Source organism: Netta rufina (assembly GCF_964035555.1).
Source record: "Netta rufina genome assembly, chromosome: 1".
NCBI classification, from domain to species: Eukaryota; Metazoa; Chordata; class Aves; order Anseriformes; family Anatidae; genus Netta; species Netta rufina.
Window position 1 is genome coordinate 160,283,804 of NC_140123.1, and position 16,430 is coordinate 160,300,233.

Genomic DNA, 16,430 nt, shown 5'->3' on the forward strand with positions numbered 1-16,430 from the left:
CTAATATGAGCCCCAGGCTGTAATTGCCATTAATTGCTATATGCAATGGCGGAGCCTAGTGCCTATCCCCTGCTGTGCAGCGAGGCAGTACGTCTTCTCCAACGTGCCTACAACATCTGCGGGACCACGCTGGCATAAGGAAAACCTCAAATATTCTCTTGCTGGACAGAAATAGTCATTTGTGGCCTGAAACTACTGACCTGAGGGGAATGTGCTCTCATGCACAAGCTCTGATGGGAATTTCAAACCATGTGCTTGCCTGATCAACGTGGCCAAATCCAGTAGCCATTTTGGAGCATGCCCCAGGGCTATAATTAGCGGGAGGTTTGCAGTTAGAGGATGTGGTTATCCTTCAGCAGCATAACTGGCTTAAGTGGTTCCTGATGGCCGGCTGCATGGCCCTGCCATTGCGTCCATGCAGCTGCCAGGGAAAGCATAGCACACTGAAACACAGAACATTTCTTTTTTGCTTGTTGTTAATGTGGCTCATTTTGGCAATGACACTCACTGCGTTGGCTGCTGCAGCACGTGGATGTAGGTAGGAGTGGAGCAGGTAGGAGCCGCACCCGCTGGTTTTGCTGTTGGGGAAGCTATGATGTAGCCATACCCTAAGGCTGAGGGCAAACGGATGAACAACCAGGCACATATCTCCTAGGGTCACTCTCGCAGCTGATTTTAATTAATAGCCAATTTTGTACAAAATGGAACAGCTTCAGCAGGAGGTTGAGATAGGCTTGCTGCAGAGAGCCCAGAGCTGGAGGGGTGGAGACAGACTTGGCACAGGAGGGAGAGACAGGGGCCAGGGACAGAGGGGGCCGAACTGGGATCTCACACACATGGGTGGGTACCCTCACTCCCAGCTCTACGTAGTGTTGGGCTAAGGGCCCAGCATCACGTTCGTGTTTATATCTTGATGTGACAAGTCAAAAGTCACCTGGCTCTGCGCAGGGCAGGACACCCTGCAAGTCATGTTTTCTCCTGGCCAGGTTCAGTGTCTCCCTGCCAGCTTTCCAGTGGGTGTGAATCCTGTCCTTGGGGCACATTTATCATTGCAGGTCTCACCCAGAGACACATATGGGTGGCCCCCAACTAGCAGTTCAACTGCTTGTGCAGCATAGCTGATGGCCAGGGAGGTTTTTTTAGTCCACGCTGAACCCACACGTGGCTGTGGTTATCAGGCCTGTACTGCCAAGGCTGATGTTTTTTAACTGGTCTTTACTTGTTGTCACTGTGCTGTGATGCGAAGCTAAGTCCCGAGTCCTCCCTTGCAAAATACATAGCCTGTGCCAGAGGTCAGTGTTGTAACACAGAGCACGTTACCACACAAGTTTCTTCATGGGGACAAGGCCCTCTGCTGCCAGACGAATGCCCAGGAAGCCATGGAAGTGCAGGTCTCCAGCGCTGGTTCACATCCACACCACCTCTTCCTCCCCTTCCTTTCTGTACCCTTCCCAGGCCCCATTGCCACCTGTCCTGCTTATTTCTAGGCTAAAGCTTTGTTTCACTTTTTCATCATGACAGAAAAACATGTTGCTACAGCTGTATGTGAAGCCTCTCTACTTTTATTGCAGATGTGAGCCCATAGGTCTTGGAAAGCTGCATTAAATGTAGTCCATCATCAGAACACAACGTATTTGTTCTGGAGCAATGATACCCATTGAAAGTTCTTTTGCACACAGCTTTTTTGATTTGTGAAGCACCTGTTCTAAAAATGCTCTCATTACACAAGAATTTTTATACCTCACGTAAAATCTGCACAGTGCTGGAGGAGCGAGAGAGAAGAATTAAGTGTCAGAGATAATTTTGCATGTGGCAGAATGAAGGGTACTGCAGCAGTTACCCAAAGGAAAAAAGGAAAAAGAGGTGAGAATAACAGATCTCAGCTGTTCAGTATCCTTGGCACACATAAAGAGAAGATAAGCAAAGAGCTGACAGAACAAATGCAAGAGACACTGAATAAAACATCCACTGGTTTCAGCAGAAGTCTGAATATTTTGTGTTCAAAAGCTCAGGAAGTTCAGTCAAATCCACACTATTATGACAGAGCTGTCTTTCACATGTGAAGAAACTAGTGAGCCACTTTTCTTCCATTGCTATGTGCTCCTGAGTGAGACAAACGGTTCTTTTGGGTCATCCAAAGAAACCACTCTGATTTTTGGTGAAACAGCCATACACAGGGAAGGTCCTGGAAAGGGTCTGCTCTGTACCTGAGGAGAGCAACTATTAAAGTTCGTTCTGATGTGAGTGGTCGTGGCCAATATGTGTTTTCTTTGCCAGTGATCCCAGGGAGAAGGCTGTTGGTGAACCAGGTCTTGACTCAGGGATGTGTTCTCTCCTGTACTTTTCAATGTAAGGTTTAGCTACTTCCCACACCTGTGGAATCATAAAGTGAAACAGGATTGTTAGAAGGAAAACTGAAGAATACTCTTCATACTCAGTTAGACATCAATACTCGAGTTCAGGAAACCTTGTGGGAAAGTTACTGGGATGCAGCTGAGAATTAGAGACCTGCATAAATAAGCTGTAGGTGATCAGCAGAAGTGGCAAAGCAAAGAGTGGGGCTTAGGGAAGAGCATGTGGATGGAGTTGAGAGAGGACAGGAAAAGACAGCTCTGGGGGGATGAGATGAAAGGATTCAAGATGAAAACATTGCATCTTGTCTTGTTAGCAGGCAAATGCTTGGTGTACAATAGTTGGGAGAGGATCACTGTCACTAGTTACCAAATCCCTGGGTCATGAAGGGGCCAGGGAAACAAAATGACAGCTGATATGCCTAAAGAAAAATGGAAGGGATAGTGTCTGGTATTTAAGGCAGACAAGGAGAGGAAAATGTTCTACAGTCTCCTATGTCTCTTCTTTCAAGGCTGTAAGACAGACGGCTGCAAGGCACAGTCTTACAGGGGGGGGACTGGGATCTTTCATTTGCTTACGCTCACTGTTTGTTATTTACCTTTTACAAACAAGTGAGAGATGTTTGTGCAGTCCCATAGCTGTGCAAACACTTGGCCTGGGTTAGCACTGCTAAAGCCCGTGCTGTTCCCTCATGCACCTTCCCTTACCTCTTCTAGCAGCCCGCTGGGCCCAAGGGCCTCATGGCTGGGCAGCATGCTACCTGGGGAATGAGGATCCCTGTCCGGAGAAGGATCCCATTAGAGATGGGATCCTGTGGAGATGGGCAGGGGTGTGGGACCCTGCCCTCAAGCAGCTCCCCGCCAGTTTTAGTAATGTAAACCGTTTATTACACAGGACCGGGCAAATGGGCGCTGTTACTGACTCCGGCCAGTGACCACAGTGAGGGATATCCCCAGAGCAGAGCCATGGCGTGCCCCTGAGGACAGAGCACACCGCCCCCGCCAGAAGCCAACACTCGCCTTCTGCTCCACCAGCAGCCTGTGAGCCGCTTCGATGTCCGGGGCCATGAAGCGGTCCTTCATCCAAGGCCTGCAACGAGACCCAGTGAGAACATTGGCCAAACATTAACCACCAGCGGCAGCAGGTCTCCAAAGCGGCCCGTGACCTCTGCCTGTTGCGTTTATCTGATCTTACCTCACAACTGAGCGCACAAGGTCGTAGACCTTCTCCAATGGCGTTGTCGTCCTCAGAGGGCGTAGGAATTCAATGCCCTGGCAGGCAGCGAGCAGCTCGATAGCCAGAACTAGGGAATCACAACAGCAAGGGGGGTCCTATACCCATAAATATCACTTCCAGGGTATCTTGAATACCCCAAGTAATGGGCATCATGAATCAGAAAACTTTTTAGGGCTGAGATGAACAAAGGGGACTGAGCTGTAGAAAGGCTTGGCTTATGAAACTTTGAAGGAGATTATTCTTTCTGGAAAAGTTTGAAACTTATCTGCCCACCTCAGACCTGATGATTATGGGCATTAGTTCCTCAGTCTCACGAACCAATTCACCAAAGGAGCTGGCTAAATCAGCTTGATCTAGAATATATTGTTTCTCAACACAATGTTGAAACATGTTTCTCAGACTCACTAGTCTGCACGTGAAGAATGCAGTTCCATAAAACTAAGTCTTTAGAGCACTCACATGTGTAAACTTAAATGGGCAAATGAGTTTCGTGTTTGTGACCTATGTATTACTCTGTTCTTCCACTAACAGCTGACACCTGTATCTAAGCACATCACCTGCCAAACAAATAAATAAAGGGAAAAAACAGAAAAGCAAGAGAGCAATCTGTACTTCAAAGCAAGAGACGACAGTTTTGCTGAGCATCCTGTAGTGAGTAGTTTTGTTTCACAGGAAACACTTAGCCCTGGATTTACCTCATCTCTATTCCAACTGCTTGTAAAAGTGTATACTTAATAAAATATTTTTAAATAGTTCTTTCAGATGCATAGTTCTGTCAGCCTTTTTTCTAATCATCTAAACATCTAAAAAGAATGGCATTAATATCTTAATCCAGTTAAATACATAAAGTTTGTATGGAAGTCAGTGTTTTAATGTTACCTTGTTCCACGTGCTCAATGACTCTCAATGCTTTTCTTGCAGACCATCCTCCCATGGATACGTGGTCCTCTGTAGCAGCACTGGTGGACAGAGAATCCACAGAGGAGGGATGGCACAAGGCTTTGTTCTCCGAAACTGCAAAAACCCAATGCAGTGAACGTTGGGCAGAAAGGGCAGTGACACCAGAATCAACAGCCAGCCTGAAGCAAAGAGCCCATTCACCACCACAGACTGCAGTGGAGAATACAACAGCTGCTCCTCTTTGGAGAACACATCAATGTTTTAGCTGAGTTGTTTGTAATAAACACCTTGAAAACTACCACCACATCTGAAAACAGTCACCAAATACTGGTCTTTAGATAGAAATATTAACCAAAGACAGAAAGTCTGCCCACTCCCCACCACGAGCCCCTGGCCTCAGAACCGTGATGGGCTGGGAGGCAGGGCTGTCCTCACTGCCATGCTGGAGGCTGGGGAATGCCCCGGGGTCTCTCGGGTGGCAGACACAAGCTGTAAGTGTGAGGCCTGTGAGCAGAGCAGATGCCCCTGGCACCTGGAGCCCAGCAGCAGCTGAGGTCTGCAGCCATCACAAACTCTGTCTGGCCAAAAGGAAAAGTTGCCAGCCTTCAAACATAGCAACGAGTCCTTCAGCTCATATTCCAGTCCCATTTCCCAAAACAGCCTCTGGGCAGAGCCATTTTATTGCATCGATTTAGCTCATTGACTGTTTTTCTGTAGGGTATTTATCTACTTATTATCCGACATCCTCTGTTCCTGACTGTTTGCAACTCTTACTTACATTTTACCCTCTGCTTGCAGCATGTTTATCTTCATGTGGGTTTGTGCGTCCCTGAACTGTAATATTACAGAGGCCAGCATGCTTGTTGTTGGTTTAGTCATGAGTACTAGAGGAAAAATATACCAGTGCTTTTTTTTGGTGTGCTCCTCTGATACGCAGCCCTGGAAACTCCTGTGGAGTTTGCTGCTGGTGTAGATACCTGGCCATCAGATGGAGACACTGAGTGCTAAGGGTATCAGCCCAGCTTTGACACAAGTGGTGTCCCTATGAGAACTGAGGAATGAAGGTGCCTCCACTTAGAGACCATACCTATTCAAACACAGGTTTGGTAGAGTGGCTCAGACAGATAGAGTGTGTTGCCTGCAGAGCTTGCTGTGAATTTTACAGCCTTTTCTGAGCTGATTTGCAGGCTGCTGGGTGCAGAGCTCTCACTGATTTCAGCTGGAGATCATGTGCTGGCAACTCTGTATACAGAGGACTCTCTGCCAAGCCCATCAAGATGCGAGCATTCCTGAAGTCCACCTATGGGTTTGCATGCTCAGAGCACTAAATCTGCTCATGGGTCAGTGCAGAACAAAGAACCCTGAGCTGAAATAATTGCAGCTGCACTGAATGCTCAGACATCGCACCCAGCCAGCTCAAAGCATGTGGAGAAGAGAAGGAAAACAGGAGTGAGATCCTTTGACAACTACCAAATTACAACTGCCTCAGTGTAAATTGATCTTTCTAGCTTGCCCTATTGGTACTACTTAAGCACTCACCCAGGGCAGCTGCTGTGCAGTGTGCAATCATGAAGCCGGAGTTCAGGCCTCCTTCGGTGACTAAAAATGCAGGCAGTTCACTGAGTGAGGGGTTGCAGAGCCTCTCAATTCTTCTTTCACTAATCGCAGCGAGTTCATGCACACCAATTGCCAAGTAGTCCAAAGCCTATAAAAGACGTCCTCATTAAATTAGGTGACAGGAAAAAAAATCAGAAGCTATAATGTCTTTTTTCTCTATATGCTTAATTACCTTTGCAGGATATTCACCATGAAAATTTCCTCCAGAAATGGTCTCTGCTCTTTCAGCAAACACCATCTTTAAGGAGAGGTTAAGGCACAAATATGAATTAAATACAGCTTATGTGAAAGATATATATGAGCAATCAGAATATCTTATCTGAAGATATGTTTGCACTAGTAGGCTTTTATTTGCACATACACTGTATCACAACTACGTACTTTTCAGAAAATGAAGGCCCAATCTCAGTTCTCCAAACTTGCAGATAGAGTTTTGACATGTATTTTTTTCAAATGGACTGCATGAAAAGAGGTGTTTGATTAGGGGGTGGGATTATTAGGGGTACAAAGAAACACATATGTTTGAATCCCAGCACAATTTCTTAGTTACCTGATAGATTCTCTCCAAGGCATGTACAATTTTAGACAGGTAACAAGCAGTGATGCATGTCAGCTATCAGTGGGATGTTACGTGTAACATCTTCATAATGCTGAGGAGAATCCAGCCTCGCTCAGTGCCAGCACAAAAAGTGTGCCCACAGTTTACCAGGCTGAACCGTGAGGAGGTTTACCAGTCACGTATGTTTTGTCTGCCTTCCCTGACGGAATGCAAACCTTGCCCTGGAATGCAGGTCTCACCAGTGCTGCACCACCAAGTGTTTCATACAAGTTACCATTCATCTAAGTGCATTTGGTTACCAAGTCCCACCTATCTACATATGCAACAGAACCATATGGATTATTATCTAGGAAACCTTAACATGCACTAGACTGAATGCATGGGTGGTGCCCTTGCCCCAGCACACACTTGCATGCACTGATGCAGATATGGGGAAAGGAAGAGAGGCTGACATTGCAGCCAGTGGTAGTTATTGACTGAAACCAACTAGGAATTTTTTGCCTCGTATACAAATAATTACTTAGAAAAATAAATAAATAAAAAAGGACAAGTAAAATGTTACCAAGAAATAAATTCATAAAAAGATACAGGGTTGTCTGTGGCACTGTTGATTTCAGTCATCATGATGTCCTTCACAAAAGCGATTGTATCGTTTACAACTCCATGGACCTAGAACAAGACATTAGCACCTGAGCTAGATTGGACACTTAGTTCATCCTCGGGGGTGCTGATCCACTTGCATGTGCTCTCTTTAACTCATGTTAAAGCTCATGGCATTGTGTTCATCCAGGATGATTGACAGCTACCTGAACAATTTATCTCTCTGGCTGGAAACACCTTTCCCCAGTTCATGGTCTTAACTTCAGTGCAGAAGAAATACCCTCTAAAGCCTACAAATGGGGAAACCAGTGCCTTCCCCCTGCTACCAGTATCCGATCTTTTTCAGACCCAAGCACAGCATTGCCAGATACTGCCTGAGGGATGTGTGCATGGGATCAGCAAATTACACATCCCTATTAATATTAACTTTGAAGTAAGGGAGAAGCAAAATAAAATCTCTTTCTCTAGTGGTGTCAGACAATGCACAGATGACAGTATTTTTGAGGTGGGCACTTTACCATCATTTTTCTCTTTTTATGAAAGGAAATAAATTCAGTTTTTACCTGAGGACAGCAACGCATTGTGTACGCGTCCTGAACTCGGTCACAAAATCGATGGCTCTCTAGAAGGAACAATGGGATGAAAAGCAGATATTCCTCACACAAAAGCATAGGTGCTGCAGTTGGGAGACCCAGCCTGTCCTGTGCAACTTGGCAGGGTAAAGGTTGAGATTACTCACCTGCTATTTCTGATGGATGGTGGTCAGAATCCAGGAGGGACCTGAATCGAAATGCCACTTCAGCCTGCCCTTTGTGTGGGCGCACAGCATGGATGTCTAGTAAGACAAATCAGACTGATAAGTTTTGCCTCTCTCCAATGGCTTTAAGCAAACAGTCAGGAAAGGTCCAGTACCCACCGGTATCAAAGGCCTTAGTTGTACCCTTCAGGACTTCAAGCGTAAGGGCAGCGACTATGTCTGCTTGCCTAGCGATAGCACTGGCTCTTTCAACTGCTTCACATCCCAGCGAGGTGATCATTTGTGTCCCGTTGATGAGGGCCAGACCCTTCAAAGAGAGAGCAGATGTTCAGCGAGTTCATTGCAGCTATTCCACATGCTGTGATAATTACCCATCTCAGGGATAATTCTCTTTCTTGTATAAGGCATGTAAAGACCTTTGCTAAGCTCCCTGGGTTGTCCTGAAGAAAATCATAAAAAGCACAGCTTGACTGGGTATCTTTGCTACATAAATTGTCAATTTTCATGACCCTACTAAGTTATTATAAACACCTTTGGAACTCCAGTGGTTCCAAGAAAGAGGTTTATTTAGTTCATGTTATTTCAAATTTTAAATCTTTTCCAAGTGCTTTGGAAGTGGAATGTTTAACAGCATTATTATTGATTTTATTTGTGTTATTATTATTATTTCTTAAGTCATTAAACCAAAGAAGTTAAGAGCATGGGTTGTGCAAACAACAATGATAATAAAGAAATAGAGAGTTAAAACAGAATTAAAAATTATCACTGCTTTCAAAGATTTGTTGAGTTCAGCTAAAACGAGCCACAGGTTTTTTCTAAACAAACATGAGGCTGATCTCAGAATCACAGAACGGTTGAGGCTGGAAGGAACCTCTGAAGATCTTCTAATCCAACCCCCTGCCAAGAAGTGTCACCTAGAGCAATGGGAGCTTGCCATTTGACTTTAGGAGACACTGAGTTTGGCTTCTTTCCCCTGAGTTTTACAGCTTCTGAGCCCCCTCACCAGCCCTCTCATCTGCTGCATTGCCATGTAAACTTTAATATTTAAGTGAGATTCATCTCACCCAGTTTTAACCAATCTAGAAGACAGATATCTGGTTCAAGTCAGTCATTTGAGCTCTTTCTATGGTCAAAGGGCTGAGAAGCACCTTCAGAGGGCTCAGATGAAGACAGATCTGAATACCAAGCCTCTAGAGACAGCAAAGTGAAGAGTTGATTGGCAACCAAAAAGATAGGTCTGCACTGGTGCTGCAAGGGATAGATCTACTAGTACTGTGTGCATTGCTGTGGCTATCAGCAAAAAGAAGCCTGTCCTCATCAATGCAATACTACACCAGGTTCCACTGGCCTGGAGACACATGGGACGGCAACTGTGATAACTTCTGCCAATGAAGGGTCAGGAGTGGTTGGAAATACAGATCTGTACCAGTTACCACTGGCAAAAGGACTGGATTCTACCAGTGATATTGAAATGGGGGTAAAGATGGAGCTTATTTTTCTGCTGTCCTGAAGCCCTGCAGTCACAGCTTCTCTGATAGCTGCAGTTGCCACGTAGATGGGAGTTGCAATGGGAACGCTGCCATAAACCCTGCTGGAGAATGGGATCTTTGGTATCCCTCCCTGTGGCTGACTTCAAATACTCTTCTGTAGCTTAATTTAAAATGACTGTTAATTAATTTCAGGCTTACATAGCAAGTATAAAGCAACTAGTGATTGACTAAGCTTGTTTTTCATCAGCTGGCATCATTACACTTTATTACCTCTTTTGGTTTCAAGGTAATTGGTCTCAGACCATGGGCTTCCAGGACCTGTGAAAGAGTTTAGTGAAAACATAATTAATGATTTTTTTTTTTCCCAGTAATTCAACCACCAAAACTATAAAATCTTAACTGTTTCCATAAATGAATTAACAAAAAAAGTCCCCAAGTGAAGGAAGAAAAGCAGTTTTATATTATGAACATTTTAAGTTAATTTTTCTGCTGGGCAAAATAAAGGACAGCATTTTGGAGCTTCTAAACTATCACCTCATTTCCCAGTTCCATAAAGGAAGGCAGTAGGAGCACCATCGTGAGATACTGTCACAGCCCATGAACAGCTATCATGTATTATCTCATGGGAAAGAGTAATATGAGAGAAGGCTGGAAACACCTTGGGAAGATGGTTCTGCCTACCCCCTACCACACAGCAGGTTTGGCTTGGTATAAACTGTTCCCTTATAGATGATTCCCTAACCCTTCCTATAGAAAACCTCCGGTGGAAAAGAGCCCTACTCAGTTTATTCTGTGCATATCTGTTCCATAAAATCACTCCCGTGGGAAATGGAGGACCAGTGTAACCTTGGTTTTGATAAGAGTCCTCTCAGCCCTTCCAGCTGAAGAGGCAACAAACCTCAGAGGTGTGCAGTTGGTCCCAAACCACAACAGATCCTCTTTTCTCTGGAAATGATACAAGGAACTATTTGGGCAATGGCAGAAGCAGGGAGAGTGAGAGAGAGAAGGTGGGAAGGCTGGATGATCTCATGTTGAAAATATGTCCTGGGGAGTCTGCCTTCAATTCCATTTTTGCTACAGAGCTCTACCAGGAGCCACCGACTTGAAGAACAAAGCTCTTAATTTGTCTACTGCCCCGTTTCCCCTCCCATCAATTGTTTCCTGCATTTCCAGGGAGATGGGCAAAAGCTGAGATGGTGATGCTCCAAATATTACATAGGTGATGCTTCAAATATTACATAGATTCATAATAAAGGTCCCTCCAACATCTGAAAACAGAAGGTCTGGCACATGCTGGCCTCCTTCCTCCCTAACTCCTCTCTGTGTACTTCTACAGCCTACCATGATGGTATAATTATCAATCCTTTAATAAATCTGGTGGATAAATATTATGAATAAATATTCATGGATAGGAGTGTTAGGATTGACAGAACAAGCTACTTTGAAAAACGTCGCAGAGGCCAGACTTGGAGATGTTCAACGCTAGATCAATCTGCTGATGCATTAGTGACAGGGTAACAATTAATTAATTAAAAAATAATTATATTATAATCTAGTTATAAATTATATTATAATCTAGTTATAATCTGCATTATGATACTATGAAGTGATATTTCTTTAGGACTTAATAACATGCTGGGCGTTTGTTTCTGGTCCCCTGTCATGTGGGTTACTTGCTCTATTCTCATGGATCCGCCTTCCTCAAGGTAGAGGATGAGCTGTTAAACACAATCCAGTCCCAATTCAAACTGGTACACAAAATCTAAAGACTTTTAAATCTTACGTATTTAGCATCAGCCCAGCCACTCTTTGGGGACCACATCTTTCCTTCTCCAATTAATCCCAGAGCAAGATGAGAGAGGGGAGCCAAGTCTCCACTGGCCCCAACTGTCCCTTTCTCGGGGATGTAAGGCAGGCAGGATGCTAGAAAGAAAACAAAAAACAAATACAACTTCTGTTAGAGCTTCCCCTTGATATGCTCCTTGGAAAACAGAGAAGCCACCACATGAAGATGGTCACAATAACATCTTGTAATGGTTATCTGTTATCAATGGCACCAACAGGACTACTTGTTGTGCAGACGGGTTTGTCCATGCTCCAAGAATGGCTGCAATTTATAAAGAAATTGACTCCCTTTTGAATTCAGTTTTGTAAGGAGGGGGGACCACAGCTAGGGGTCTATAAGCACATGGCCAGGCAGCTAAAATGCCGCTCTTAGCTCCCCATCACAGGCTGACCACCAGCCAAAGCTATCTGTTCATTTCCCACTTCACTTAACACTGAGTACCTCCTAGAAACTATCTCCAAACCCCTTTCCCTTGCCTCATCCCTCTGGGCACTGAATGCGTGGAAATGAAGAAATAGAGCCCAGGGAACCTGTTTATCCTCAAAACAAGTCCTGAGCAGGGAGCAGAGGTGCTCTTTGGTCACCACTGCCACTGTAGCACGTCTTGCCAGAAGGACCATCAAAGAAGAGCCACCAACAAAGAGCAGAGACACCCCTTTGGTCTCCCTGCTGTGGTGTCCATCAGGGACACTCTGCTTCAGCTGCTGTGACAGCTGTGGTGGCAACGTGCACTGCTGACCACGCTCTGCTGCGGGTCTGCCTGGTAGGCCTGCTCATGAAAACTTGGGCACCTCTCAGGGATCTACTCACAAAAACAGGTGCATCTGCTCAGCAAACACCAATATGAGCAGAAAGTATGGAAACAGCTCTCACTCACTGCTGGCCTCAGCCTGTTTGTGAGCAGGGAACCCTTCCTTTTATTGTGTGCTCACAGCTTTCACAGCAGAAAACATAAAACATACAATCAGGTTTGCACTTCAGACTGTGGGTGAACCATGATCTAAATCATCCATGTTTGGCTTCCATTTCTACCAGAAGCCTCTTGCTTAGCCTTGAGCTCATCACTGGGCTCATCCTCGGGGGCTCTTTTCCCAAACTCCTGCCGGCGGCATCTCAGCCTCTCCTGCTGCTTCTGCTCACCCCTGAGTTCTTCACTACAGGAATGGTCTCTAACCATGAGCCTGGGTAGGAACAAGTCCTGATCTCTCCCAGCTACAAAGTCAAATAAACAACATACATAGCTTGACTCACTGAGCTACATCCTTTAAAGAAAGAGTTAAAAACAAAAACCAAAAACAAACAAACCACACTACCAACAATAACAACAAAAGAGAGGGAAGCTTTCTTTCAGCATCTTTTTTTACCATTAAATGCTTCGATAACTTGCTGGAGGGTTTCTAGGGAAATTCCGCTGTACCCTTTTGCTAGAACATTGATCCTCAGCGCCAACAGCATGCGAGACCTCTCGGGGGTCAAAGGTTTCCCCACACCTGAAACAGTAATGGGCTCAGTTACCCACCTGCTATCAACAGCACAGGGAAGGGAAAGCACCAAGCGATTTCTCATTACCTGCAGAATGTGATCGAACCAGGTTCACTTGAAGCTCCCTATGAAGACAAAAAAAAGAGTTACATAAAAAAATAAGTAAGTTTTTGAAATTCAAGTTTTATTTTGCACAAAACAGAAATACTAAAGCAGCCCCCTCTCATCTAATCGTAAGCATGCAGTGTAGAGCTGCTCCATCTTCTTTCTTTCCTCAGAAGAAAGGAAGAAGAGAACTGCACACATAACTTACATAAGTTTACTGTTTGGAATGACAGTTCTGGCAAACTTCCCAAACCCTGTGGTGATTCCATAAACAACTGCAAGAAACACACATTTCTGGGTAAGGAGAGAGCCTGAGATAGTTTTCATAGCGTCTGACAAAAACAATTAATAGTTAGTGATAAAAATATTTACCTGTCTGTTCCTTTACAATCCTTTCAATTACTTCTCGCGATCGTTTGACTTTAGCTTCAGCTTCAGGTGTGAGCTAGAAAATGAGTATTTTTATGTATTTTTGATGTAATTTTATCTATTACATCATTTAATTCTAATTGTAGAAAGATAAACATGACTTTTTGCCATGTTTGTTCAGAATCTTTACCTTTATCTTGTAGAGCCCCTTTCCCAAACTGACCAGGTCCTCCGTTGTTAAGCTGTTGCCATCTAAAGAAATATACTACACCAAAAAACCACCTTTTAGTTTGGGATACATATACAAATAGAATTGCTTAATGATCACAGTATTAAAACAACAACAACAACAAAAACAGCAAAAGCTCAGCGATGGCAGGAAGATCATGCATGCTCTCATTCATAAGATAGGAACACCATAATAAAAGTGCAATGAACAAATCACAATTTAGATTCCCAGGCCCAGCAAACCTAACAGCCACTGATCTCATGAGTATTGCAGTGGCTAACTCTTCACAAGCTCTGAAGAACATGAGGATCATTACTGAGTTGTAAGACCATTGGTAATTCCTACCTGTTCTGGTTCTCGGTATTTGCTATATCTGAAAGTTACGTAAAGGAAAAGAAATGGCAAACATGATGTCAAAAGTAGTAGTGTCCATTCGATTAAAACTGGCCATGTCTTTTAAAAATGAAGGAACACTGAAAGAACATGGAAATCTAGAAAATTATAAATCTGGAATTATAAAAAGTTCATGGCTTGCTCAAAAAAGGATACAAATGAACTCCTTCCGGCTGAGACGGTATGAAATCTGGAGACATTATGTCTCCTTCTATAACTAGAAGAAATATCCAAAGTAAACATGAACAGGATTAAACACTACTCTAAGTATAGATTAATATGTTATTCTTTACAGTACACAACAGTAAGTATACTAATTTGCAGTCATCATCACCAAACGTCTGTATGCCTCTAGAAAAATAATTAATGTGTATGTAGTTTATTTAAGGTTATCTAAAGACAGAAACAGGAGAGCCCAGTCCTTGGACATATGTTCCATCTCCTGAACAATCATAGAGAATATAAGACATCATATACAGATGATACATACAGCACCCTGTAGTTTCTAAACACTAAATAGTTCTGTTAGAATTTACATTTTGGTATTTTTCCATAAAAATCTTAGACACCATCTCTGATGCAATTTTAGATCACCTAAAACACAGCTTGCTAACTCAGGTGCCATTGCAGTCATTTCGTCATGCATTGCCTAAGGTTTTGCTTACCAACTTCAACAAATTCATTGTCCTCTAGGGCATCCTCCACTGTGTCATCAAGATCCAGCAAGCCAAGACCCTTGCACCTTCGAACATAAAATTTTACTTCTTCCACCGATGTAAATCCTCCGTTATCGGGCTTGTTTTTCATGTACCGTCTCACAGCTTCCCTTCCCAGCCATCCGACTGTGTTAGCACCGTTGAGGCACGGCACTGCCAGCCATTCCCCTCGGACATGCACCGTGTATCTTGGCATGCTTTCTCTCCAGAATTGCTCCTTGCCTGAAGGGCTGCAGTGCGAAGCAGCCTTACATTTACCACACCACAGCCTGAGAGCAGTATCCAGCCAGATTCTGGTGTCCCAATCAGATCAAGGCAAAAATCCACCCCCAAAGATCCCCACCTTTGTAAATAAGTGAGATCGATGCATTCAGCTGACTTCAGCCAATGAAACCAAACCGAGGGAGCACACCCTTTTCCTGGAAAGGACCAGATATCCCCCCTCTTCTGATCAAAACCTTACCTGCGAGAATCTCTGGTTATTTAGACAGTGCTGTAGCAGAAGCCTAATTAGATTTTGGGAGTGAATGAAAGGAACGGTGTAAGTTCATAAACTGAAAGAGAGAAAAATTTTTTTCAATGAATTTTTCCACTAGAAGTTGTCACGCAGAGGGGTAGCAAGAAGAGAACTGAATGGCTCACTAAGTCCTTAACACAAAAAAAGTTGTAACAATTTAGGTAGGTTTTCTACTGCTTTATTTTAAGCTATTCTGTTTCCAAAACAGCCAGTATTTTAGTGAGTTTATTAAAAGATGACTGACACAGCATTCATAAATATATAAACTGATTTTTGAGCCTCAGTCACACAAGAGTTAATTTTTCCATCACTTTTAATTAATCTACTTAGACATATGTAGTTCAGAGCTGAATAGAAGAACTCGGCATACCTTGAACAACTAAAATCCAACAAGGTACATTCATGCCTTAATTTATATTAGAGCTGCTAACAGGGAAAGATTAATCTCCTGGTAAAATGCATCTTCATCTACTTGAAAGCTTATACTAATCAAAACGCAAAACAAATATATTGAAAGACTCTCCAGTCCTACTCTAAATATAATCAAATCTAGACTTTTTGCTGTGACTTTATATATAGTATTTTTCCTCCTCCAAAATACCTTTTTTTTTTTTTTTTTTTTTTTTGGGGGGGGGGGGTCGGTGTCAACAGATTTCATTTATGTTAATTTATCATTTTCAGGAAAAGCAATTCTTCCCAGATTCGTTTCAAAAAACAACCCCTAGATGGCAGTATTCACAACAGTTTCACTTATCAATTTGGACTGAAATACACAAGAAACAGCTCCTAATGCTTTTAACCTTATTTCTAACTTACAGTATCAGCATAGACTGGTGGTGACTAGGACTGATTATAAAATGGAAATATTAAAAAACAAAAAATCCAAATCCATGAAGGAAAGACTTGGGTTTCAGTCCCCTGCAATAATTAGAAGTTTTAAAAATATGTAGTGGGTTGAAATAATTAATGTCACTAAAAGCATAGCAAGGCATTAAATATGAAATATGGTAAAAACGACAGGTTTGGTAAAGAAAGAGAACAAAAGTATTTCAGACAATTCACAGTAATAGTACACAACAAAAGATCCAATAGCAATGAAAAAGTAAAACAACTGTATTGTGAGTGATGTAAAGAACTGACTAATGTAACAAAGCCGTGATAAATGTGGCTACGCAGATTTTTTCCTCAGCTTTCAGTACAATGCTGTAATCCGTTTAGGTCTTCAAAGTCCTATTATACTCATAGTAATTCACACCAGTGGA

At 43.3% G+C, this 16,430-nt stretch overlaps 1 protein-coding gene across 1 annotated transcript; it reads right to left on the reverse strand.

Moving 5' to 3' along the window:
* Positions 1–2,223: 2,223 nt before the first annotated feature.
* HAL (histidine ammonia-lyase) lies at positions 2,224–14,847 on the reverse strand (the record flags this gene model as incomplete). The annotated part of the gene is made up of 20 exons (XM_084305823.1): positions 2,224–2,373; positions 3,372–3,441; positions 3,547–3,655; positions 4,468–4,602; positions 6,028–6,193; positions 6,278–6,343; positions 7,253–7,333; positions 7,828–7,886; positions 8,004–8,099; positions 8,181–8,328; positions 9,782–9,829; positions 11,295–11,434; positions 12,722–12,847; positions 12,927–12,964; positions 13,153–13,219; positions 13,317–13,389; positions 13,504–13,578; positions 13,888–13,915; positions 14,092–14,152; positions 14,601–14,847. 20 exons carry the CDS (start codon positions 14,845–14,847, stop codon positions 2,224–2,226), a joined length of 1,983 nt encoding a protein of 660 aa, XP_084161949.1.
* Positions 14,848–16,430: the final 1,583 nt, after the last annotated feature.